General features: G+C 31.4%; 3 protein-coding genes across 3 annotated transcripts; 2 read left to right on the top strand and 1 right to left on the bottom strand.

The window, feature by feature from the left end:
- Positions 1-809: 809 nt before the first annotated feature.
- LOAG_09629 (hypothetical protein) lies at positions 810-5,181 on the top strand. The gene is made up of 9 exons (XM_003145156.2): positions 810-990; positions 1,189-1,313; positions 1,592-1,701; positions 1,926-2,019; positions 2,477-2,644; positions 2,966-3,175; positions 4,100-4,221; positions 4,312-4,399; positions 4,710-5,181. Exons 1-9 carry the CDS (start codon positions 891-893, stop codon positions 4,815-4,817), a joined length of 1,125 nt encoding a protein of 374 aa, XP_003145204.1. The 5' UTR covers positions 810-890; the 3' UTR covers positions 4,818-5,181.
- A 1,201-nt stretch (positions 5,182-6,382) lies between these two features.
- Positions 6,383-7,959, top strand: LOAG_09628 (hypothetical protein). Its single transcript, XM_020447982.1, has 5 exons — positions 6,383-6,549; positions 6,972-7,058; positions 7,353-7,409; positions 7,601-7,666; positions 7,751-7,959. The coding sequence occupies exons 1-5, from the start codon at positions 6,415-6,417 to the stop codon at positions 7,823-7,825; spliced, it is 420 nt and encodes a 139-aa protein (XP_020301838.1). The 5' UTR covers positions 6,383-6,414; the 3' UTR covers positions 7,826-7,959.
- A 246-nt stretch (positions 7,960-8,205) lies between these two features.
- On the bottom strand, positions 8,206-9,402 carry LOAG_09627 (hypothetical protein; the record flags this gene model as incomplete). The annotated part of the gene is made up of 5 exons (XM_003145154.2): positions 8,206-8,430; positions 8,658-8,772; positions 8,874-8,919; positions 9,004-9,133; positions 9,277-9,402. 5 exons carry the CDS (start codon positions 9,400-9,402, stop codon positions 8,305-8,307), a joined length of 543 nt encoding a protein of 180 aa, XP_003145202.1. The 3' UTR covers positions 8,206-8,304.
- Between the last annotated feature and the right edge of the window lie 649 nt (positions 9,403-10,051).

Genomic DNA, 10,051 nt, shown 5'->3' with positions numbered 1-10,051 from the left:
TATATATATATATATATATATATATATATATATATATATATATATATATATATATATATATATATATATATATATATATATATATATATATATATATATTATATATATAATCCATATCTTTTTCATGCTATCTCTTTGCTATCCCGTTGTAACGCTTTTTTTTACCCACGAAATCATGAAGATTGGCATATTTTGATATAAAAAAATTACATTTTCCTTTTTTAATCTTTAGTTAAATCAGATTAAATTCCTCGAAAAACATCGGGAGTAAAGGAAAATATGAACAAAGGATATAAAAGTATCAAAATTTTCAAGTGGATTAGCAATAATAATAGTTTTCATGTAAATAATCCTGCATTAAAATTCATTCATCCACGGTAAATCATCAATATCACCTATCATTCATAGAAAAAAAAGGATCATTCTTATATTTAGGTACTCCGTTTCTGTTTCACTGTAGATTTAGTTTGATTATTGTGTTCTCCTACGAACATTTTCATTTAATTTATGACAAAAATTAAAAATGATAGTTTCTGATATTTACTGATACTTTAAATAGTATGGAGATGACAAAACTTTGTGAGAGATGAGTTCTTTTTTATACAAATGATCAAAATAATGCACAATCATGTAATAATTTATATTATTACGTCACTATATCCGAATCGTTCAGATGATTTGAGTTAAGTATAGTGAGCATTTATTGCATTTTCAGCAATATTACGCCGATTTTGCTCCAAATCATTAATTATCGTATTGTTTCGTTTTTCGTAAATTTCCTACCATTTTGTTTTTTAATCAAAATTTAATTTTAGAAGCACCAAAGGCAAAATGATTTTTTTTCCTTTTGGTTGATTTCATATTTTATTACGGTATGTAAATGAAAGAATATGGAACACATGAATGAAAATCAAACACAATGTTGTTCATATTCGCGGAATAGCAACTGCTTATCGTACAACAAACGAATTGTCTTTGTACGACGACCAGGTATATTTTATTCTAGCCATTAATAAAATACCGCATTCATCATTTAACACTGATTGTTACAGGAATAGGATGGGAACATACAGAGGGGAATAAGAAAGAACATTTGAAGTGCTGGTAGTAAATAAATATTAATTCCATGAAATGCGAAAATTTTTTATATCCAAATGTTCATATTTTGCATTTGTTGTTATTTTCCAGGAGCAAATAATTTCCCGTCCGCGGATTGTTTTCGATGCGAAGATTGTCTTGCGCCAAATCGATTGGATGTTGGAAATGGGCAATGTATTGTGCGAACATTATACCTTTCAGTGGATCCAGCGCAGGTCTGTTAATAAAGTTCAAGTTTTGAGTATAATTATTGTGTTGCACAAAATATTTGCCAGATTTACTTACAAATAATTTTTTTTTTTATGATTTATGATTTTTTTTTATGATTTACGAATTCTGAGATAGATATTGGTTATAGGACTGTAATATTGTAAGTGCAAACCTGGATTTTATTACAAATCTGTATAAAGGTGCTACTGTGATGTACATTTCGGATAGTCTATTGGATTTCCAAATTCTCTTTTTTTGTTTAAGTCATTGTATTAATTTTCAGCGGTGTCGGATGAACAAATCAACAGGTGTTGATTACTTAGCATCATATGAAATAGGCGAACTAGTTGATGGTTTGGAAGGAATTGGAATTATCGAAATGGTATCACCGGAGTAAGTTTTTGCTTCCTTTTCTCAACGAAATTAGAGAAACTGTTCCACTCTCGGTAGATCACAGGTCCACATTTCAAATTGTACTCGGCTTTGGAATTCGTTGGAAAACCTTGTTTCATCGGGAAATAAACAGCTAATCTGCAAATTTCTCACGGAATCGTGCAGGAGTAGTTGTAAGGTTCTAAATATGGAAAGGCGATTTTTTTTTATTATGATAAATTTAGCAGTACTTTCAAAGTTGGCGATTTGGTAACCAGTATTGGACGGTTATGGCCATGGAGTAGATTGTTTGTTGCCGATCAAATTGATCTTGTAAGGGTAGGTGACTAATCTACTTCAGAATGTCTTTCAAATTTTTGGGATTGATTTAAAATTCTGCACTCAAAATTTTTGTTTCTCCAGCTGTTTCATTCATTTGTTCCAACATTTCTACATTTTGTGACATTCACAATTGAAAACGCTACAATTCAAGTATCCACTTCCTAATGAGCACTTTCATAGTACATGACGACGCAAGAGAAAGCACTATTGAACATTCTTTGTTTGCTTTGGTGCGAAAGAACCTAATTATATTATTTGTTCTGGCACTATAGTATATTCTTCGTCAAAAATATTCGGGATATTTCGAGGAGATATATTTAATTGCTAGATATCTAAGCAACTGCTCTGGAGGTCGAAGTAAAGAGAAAAGGAGTGCAGTAGTATGTTAATAGTCTGGGTCTTCTTCAAACTGGACATAATTTGTTGTGACTTACAATAATTAGAAAGTTTCCAGGTTACTTTACCGCCTGGTTTTTCACCATCAATTATACTGAGCTGTGTAGGTTTGTCCGGTTTAACAGCTCTTCTTGGTATTCAAAAAAAAGCTGAAATTGATCCTACTCAGCCCCAAACATTTGTCGTTTCTGGTGCTGCCGGATCATGTGGTTCATTGGCTGGACAGGTTTCTTTTTTCTTTGATTTTTTTTTTTTGTCTTGGTAAATGCTCACTGTTTGTCTTATTGACAGCTTAGCCAGGAAGAGATTAAAACAGCTGGTTGGTCGGTAGCATGATATATCTTTTAGAGGTTGATATTCGTTTATTTCCGCATAATCAAAAGTTATACCATTGGGATGGAATGCGTTGCAGTAGATATTGTTTTGGTTCATTGATCATATTGTTTCATTGAGATTTTTCCATATTGTATGATGTAACCCACTATATTTTTTCGTTTTCTTTTTCTTTTTTTTTTTTTTGCAGTTGGTGTATGAAGTACTCTTATAGATTGCACGTTTATATGGTTGTACGAAAGTGATTGGCATTTGTGGTTCGGATCAAAAATGTGCTGTTTTATTGAATGAATGGAATTTCAATGGTGCGATAAATTATAAGCGGGAATCTGTTGTTGATCGTTTGCATAAACTTGCCCCAGAAGGTGTTGATATATATTTTGATAATGTTGGAGGCTTCGTAAGTGATGCCGTGATATCATTGGTAAGTCCTAAATAGATCGGTGCTACTTTTTCTTCTTATATTAAATTTAATTCTTTTCAATAGTTTGCTTATGCTTGTTGCTGAGTTTTATTACAATTATAAATACCATCTTATAATCTTAAAGATTTCTCATAACCTTAAACGAATGATTGATTGTTGCGCTTCTTTCGAGATTCAATGTACTAATGCATCCAGGATACCTTTGTTCCCTCACAGTGATTGTACTGAATGACCGTAACTTCGGTGATATTTCAGTGTGAGAAATAAGTAGGCTCCATTTCGTTGTTTTGTAAGGAAATTACAAATACCTAGGACGCTTCTCATCATCAGCATTGTTTTATTGGCTGGTGATCGATGTGCTAAACATGCAGAATGTTTGGGAAAAAAGAAAAGCTTTCATCTTTAATCTAAGGAAACCATATTCAAACTGAACGTTATATAATTTGACATGAACTGTATATTAGGTTACGAAAACGAATATTTGGCGGTAAGAAAAAAAAATTTATTAAATTTTAAAAAGGATATTAAATTGCTTCCTTATACATCATCTACAATTTTTCTGTTATCATTTTTAATCGTTCTTAGTAATGCTCACTTCTAATATCCCAAACTAGCATAACAATAACTCGTCGTCTATATTTTTTGCTTGTTGGGGCATATAAATTTCTATGTACACTGTTGTATAGTTTTTGATCCAAAGTGCTAACTTTCTTTTATATCTTTCTTTAGTTAGACGTGTCATCATGCTCCATTCTATATTTGAGCATGTTGTCATGTTTATTTTCCGGCTACTTTGTGATGCTCACAGTGGTATGCAAATCACTGAGTGAGGGAACTGTTCTGAAAAAAGTAGTATTTGTCGAATGTTGGAGTTCGTATCATGTATGCTTATTATTAAGCAAGCATACATTTCATCTTTTTAAGATGAACAAAGGTGGTCGTGTTGTTTTGTGTGGACAGATAGCTGTGTATAACACCGACTTACCGAATCCACCACCTCTTCCAGAGAAAACGGCTCAAATTATTGCGGAAAGGAAGATTAAGAGGTATAATAATTATGAAAGGTTTAAGAAATTTCAGGTAAATGTTATTTTTGCGGATGGATCGGTTTTCATAATTTAAATGAATTTTTGCAGAGAGAAATTCATCGTATTGCAATATAAGGATGATATCGACGCATCTGTGGCACAACTTTCAACATGGTTGCAGGAGAAAAAATTAAAGGTATATGATTGTTCACTGCAAAACAAAAAAAAGGAAATAGAGGTCTTTTGCAGATAATTTTCTAGGGGTTTTGAAAGGGCTTGCAATTTTTGATAATAGTTTTTGTTTTTGCTAATAGCAATTATTTATTGGGATTAACACATGCGAGTTATCCTTTCACGATTTTATACTTTTACTCAGTATTTTTCTCAGGGTCTTACGGTTTTGATTAGTCTGAAAGTACAGCTGTCATTTATGTCTAAACCTCCTCCAGGTAGCTTCATGGTGGCTGTCATTTTTTATTTCCATTAGCGGAATAAATTTGTTGCAGAGTAGAGAAACGGTATACGAAGGTTTGGAACGAGCACCGGAAGCAGTTATAGATCTTTTGAATGGTTGCAATATTGGCAAAATGATTGTCAAAGTGGATGATTCATAACTGTTCATAGTACAGTAAAAGCCATCTCAGCTTACTTCACATTTTTTTCTCTCTTATGTTTCTTTTTCACTTCTTTATTTCTTTGCTTTTGTTTTTCATCCATGGTTTGTAACCAAATTATAATTTGCATAACCTCAATTATACGGTATTATTTGGTACAAACTTCGTTGTTATCATCTCTATAAAGTAGCTCAATGATAGTTATACTATAATTAAACTAATTGCTTAGGTGTTAAGATGTCTTTTGATCTTGTCCTTGCTAATTTATATATTTTATTCCAATTTCCGAGTATGTCAAGGAAATTTTATTTCGATCATAATATCAGTTTTATATCTTTGTTTCGAATTTATATTTTCAAGGTAGTTAAGCATTATTTATGTGCCAAGCTGTTAAATTGGATAGTGTCGAGATAGAATGAAGCGATGAAATGAATTACATACCGATTTGAGCTGATCTAATCTCAGTTGGTTTCAGTACTGTATATTCATTATTTCGTAGTTGTGGGGCGTTGTCTAGGAACCAATTTATTCAACCTCGAGTTAGTCATTATATCCTTGGTTTGCTCGGAACTTCTGGTCCACGTATATTTCTGTAAATCAGTCGTGAAGAGTAATGACGGAGCCCACCTCAAAATATGCCTCATTTCAGTTGGGTCCACTAAATTGTCAATTTTCTTTTAGTTTCTCGTTTCTTTTTTTGTTTGTGTTTACTCCAGTATTAGTAGTTGATTTGATGGTCAAGTTCCAAAAGCAAGAAGCTTCATTAAATTTTTGTGTGATAGAATCATAAAGTTATTGTTGGCTTTACATTTATACAATGTATTTCATCTCCACCAGTAATATTTTCAGTCCTATCTTCTCTTGGTTTATTGCAATATGAAGTTCTGCTTTATAAGTCATTGTTTAATGTGCATGTTATGTTTTTCTTTCTTTAGTTCCCTTAAATACTGTAAAATTGTCTGCTTATCTATTATATATTGTTGTTAATGTTACTAAGAGGTGTTACTGTAGTATCAAATAATGTTAGAGCAAACGAGAGCAAGGAACAAAATTCATGCTTCAAGTAGATAACAGTTTTGGGAAATTTATTTTCCAAGCTTGATATTAAACTAAAAATAATAATAGTCGTGTATTTCGTTTTTCAAGATCATGAAATTTTTTTCTTGCAAATCATTCTTTGCAATAAAGTTATTTTTGGTGAAATTTTAAATGTCATACTCGGATGCTTTGCCATAATAACAATGTCTTATTAGTTTCAAATGTCGCATTTTATTGTTAATCATTGCACAAATAACTATGTAGTTAGATCGATTTCCGCCCTCTGTTTAACTGTTGCTGTATTGTGATTATTTATGTTGTTTATTATAAAGTTATAAATAAATGATCAAACTTCTGCCCGCACTTACAAAGTATACATGTCATACCGTAACATGCGCAGTGCGAAATTTTTGAAATATTCCTCGCTCCTGAACTGATGCAAAGTCGTCGTCAAGATTGATAATTGGTATTTCACTTTCTTTCCCCAAATATGGAATTTATAGCGTGTCATAAATTCAGTATTTTTCTTCAGGTGGAATGCACATTTGTTGTTCGTGATATGGAAATTGTAGATGCACGACATACAGTAATCACAAACGCTGAAGTATTCCGATTGCTACAGGGTAGGCGCAAGCAACAAAATGAACTTCCAAAAGATCAACGATCGAAGGTTCTTGGAACAATTATATATGAAGTATGCTTCCTTATACTTACCTAACAACTATTCTTTTGTTAGATTAATTCCTAATTATATTCATGGTACTTGCCCGGGTCAGATACTCATTTCATACATCCATGTCAAATGAATAGCATAATAGCATTTCAGCTGATGATCCTGTTTAGCTTAGAAGGATCACTGGAATTAAGCTTTATAGTTTAAAACTATGTTATTTCTCATTAGATGATAATCAATATACGCATTCCACCACTCGTAAGACTTCGTAGTACAAATAAGAATTGATGTTTGAACAGCTATGTTAAGAAATTACCTTCACCAATTGTCCTCATCACTGACTTTTGTTGAATTTAATTTGAAATATTTTAATCCATCCTTTTAGTAAATTGATTTATAAATGTTTGAGTAGATTAATTGAAATATTGAAGTTGTCATTGCAGACAAATAAATATTTGCAAGGAACACCAGCTGTTATGCAAAAAAATGCAGACATTGAAAAATTCATTCGAGCAGTAGTTCCATTCAAGGTTTTTTTTTTTTGGTAATATCGCAATTATTTGGTATGCTTTTCACTTTATTATTTACTTACATAAAACGTGCACAACTGTAATTCCCTTCCTCAGCTTTATCGTACCCATTAATTCAACTGTTAATTTTTACATTTCTTCGATGCACTATTTTAGTATAAGCATCAAACACAGTGTACAAGGTTCAGAAGAGTATACCAGTTCCACTAATATCTTTTAAAATTTGCTCAAGTGCATCAGTTCAATACGCCTACTGAAAATTGAATCCTTTTACTGTGATAATTTTTTTTACAGTTGACAGCGGTAGAGATCTTACAACTCATAAATTTGCGTCCCAGAACTGCTGTTGAGGTAATTTTTCATCATTTAATTTAGATTAAGCCCTCGTTAATAAGCCTATTGCAACAAATGAAATGATTTGGTAACTGCCAATATCAAACCTCAATCCAGAAAAATCGTTAAAGAAAAACTAACTCCAGTTTTTATTCGCTTTTTCTTTTTGTTCTTCCAGTCTTAATTGTTTGTAACAATGAATGCTTCAGATTCAACTAATAGTGGAAGAATGTGAAGAGCGATTAGATGAAGAACAAATCGAATCTCTAGTCACTGTAAGTTCCATATTTGTACTGCTGATTTTTTAATCACTGAATGGAAAAGATAAGAAACACTCATGCATAAAACAATTTTTTTAGATAATTCAGGAAAACTTGCCGGAAGCATTATCTGATAATTCTAATGTGAACACAACCAATGAGAAGGAAAATTGATGAAGAAATCGTGAAATTTAAAATTAAATGGATATGGTTGAAATGAAAAACCAAAAGAAAAATTTGTTAAATTAATTCGCATAATGGCTCTGAACGAGAAGAGTCGGAGGGGAGAGCATGGAATTAATAGAGGGTTAAAGTAGTGAGGAATGAACTCTGTGAATTGGAGATATACTTTAGGATTGTAGATCAACAAAAGGATTTTATCAAATTTTATTGATGAAAGGACATATTCTATTAAGAAGACCTTCTCTATACGATCATTGGGTAGTTTACTCAGTGGTTGACGTTTTTGTTGTATCATTTAGGATAACTGAATTTATGACTTTGTAATATGTATGTGTCTTCCCGATCATATAAAATGAACATTTCAATAACTTCTAGCTTTTATTTGTTCTTACTACTTATGTGAATACTTGAATTAATGAATTTATGTTTTTAGTAACACATTCTTTCTATTTGCATTCACTTCTGACTATTCACATAATACCACAAGCATCCTTTGGTCGCGGCCTTCCAACTCGATTACGCGTCAAACAAATTTTGGATCGTTGCGAAGATATAATTGCGGCTAAAACATCATTGAATAGATCCTCAATTCCTTCCTGGAAAGTTTTGAGTTTAAATTTAAGCATCCAGTAATTTAGTTTTTGGAGATTTACTTAAAATGAAAAGTTCCGCTCATTTTTTTAGTGTTTGATTTTTGAAGAATGAAAAGACTTTTTTTCATCTCTTATGTTAGCTTAATTTGGATTTCAAGTAATTTAAGTTTATTTTTCTATTTTGGAAGAAATTAGTTCTTTTAAAAAAAAAAATTGCGAATTTTTCTTACATAGGTTTTAGTGGACACTTCGCAATAATAGGAGGCTTTTAGCTCCGTAGCTAAACTTTGGCCGACTTTTGTTGTAATTAAGCTTTCGAATGTTCGTGGATCTTTGTTATCCGTTCTGAAAATTACAGTATTCTTCTTTTCGATAAAACAAATCCTCTTTTAACATCGGTAAAAACGAAAGGAAAGAAGTGTTACTTAGCATTACTAATTCGTTACTTTTTAAACTGATTTCTTGGTTTGTACGGTGATTTTATCGTTGTATCTGAAAGAAATTCGAAGATAAATTGAAAACTTGACCTTGTTAAATTTGCTTAAAAATGTCATGGAAGTATGGAAAGAAACTTACCAACTTCAACATCACCAAGCTGTTTTCGGAATAGCAATTGACGGACATCACGTGGTAGACGTGCTTCGATTCCCGTTGCGCAAATAATGAACGGTGTACTATGATAGAGACGTCTTACAGTTGGAACCCACTGAATAAATGGAAAAGGAAGTTTGAAATTTGTTTAAAGACGTAAACATAATTTTTGGAAGAAGTACAATTTTGACACTTCTTGTTTCTTTTTGGAATTTACCGGTAGTTATTGTTTGTTGGCAAAATCACGAATATCGTTACCATCTGATGAATGCTTTCAAACTGTCGTAAGCTACTGATATGATAAAAAATAATGATAGCATCCAGATGACTGCAACGGATCATCGATGGGATTCGTTTAAAATCGGCAATTCGTTCAGCGCACATCAGTTCAATCTAACATTATGATACATTCGATAACTGGTCACATAATTGTCATTTGCATTTTTCATTTTATTTTCAAGTTCAAATTGAATCCGTGATAACATAAAAATGAGAAATTTTAAATTTTAGAACTATCATTCAATGTGATGAATTTCCCTGAAATGAATCAACATTCGATCAGAGATTGAATACAGAATTTTTCAAATGAATTCTGAGAAACGATATATCTTGAAATTTTTGAATTTTGAATTCAATTAACATGCATTGTTGATAAATTATTTCAGACAATGATTTATCTCCTTTAATGATTCGAGTTTTTACATGCAAATTATTAGAAATAAATGAAGAAAGATCTCTTCCATTAAATTCAAATAATTACACTCAACCTGAAATCCCTGAACAGTGACAACATTTGAATCGAGCACATCAATACGCTCAAAAATATTTCCTTTCTAAAATTTCAAACTTCAATTTATTGTTGAAAATAATCGATTAAATTTTAAAATTTGAAGTTTTATTACACGCTAACAATGTACAGTTTAAATCTAAAGCGTTCTTTTTTTTTTNTTTTTTTTTTTTTTTTTACAAAATGAAATTTCCATTGTTCGTACATATTTCTATCATTTTAGTACTTCTCCTCTTTAAATTGATA

Source organism: Loa loa (genome assembly GCF_000183805.2).
Source record: "Loa loa unplaced genomic scaffold supercont3.307, whole genome shotgun sequence".
NCBI lineage: Eukaryota > Metazoa > Nematoda > Chromadorea > Rhabditida > Onchocercidae > Loa > Loa loa.
This window is presented reverse-complemented; position numbering and strand designations above follow the sequence as displayed.

What these genes read in the sequence shown, in the direction of transcription:
- LOAG_09629 (XM_003145156.2), top strand. Translation starts at nt 891, where the DNA reads ATGGAACACATGAATGAAAATCAAACACAATGTTGTTCATATTCGCGG. An exon ending in GCGGAAAGGAAGATTAAGAG is followed by an intron (nt 4,222 to 4,311) that starts GTATAATAATTA and finishes GAATTTTTGCAG; the next exon opens with AGAGAAATTCATCGTATTGC. An exon ending in TGCAGGAGAAAAAATTAAAG is followed by an intron (nt 4,400 to 4,709) that starts GTATATGATTGT and finishes AATTTGTTGCAG; the next exon opens with AGTAGAGAAACGGTATACGA.
- LOAG_09628 (XM_020447982.1), top strand. Translation starts at nt 6,415, where the DNA reads ATGGAAATTGTAGATGCACGACATACAGTAATCACAAACGCTGAAGTA. An exon ending in TTGGAACAATTATATATGAA is followed by an intron (nt 6,550 to 6,971) that starts GTATGCTTCCTT and finishes TTGTCATTGCAG; the next exon opens with ACAAATAAATATTTGCAAGG. An exon ending in AAATCGAATCTCTAGTCACT is followed by an intron (nt 7,667 to 7,750) that starts GTAAGTTCCATA and finishes CAATTTTTTTAG; the next exon opens with ATAATTCAGGAAAACTTGCC.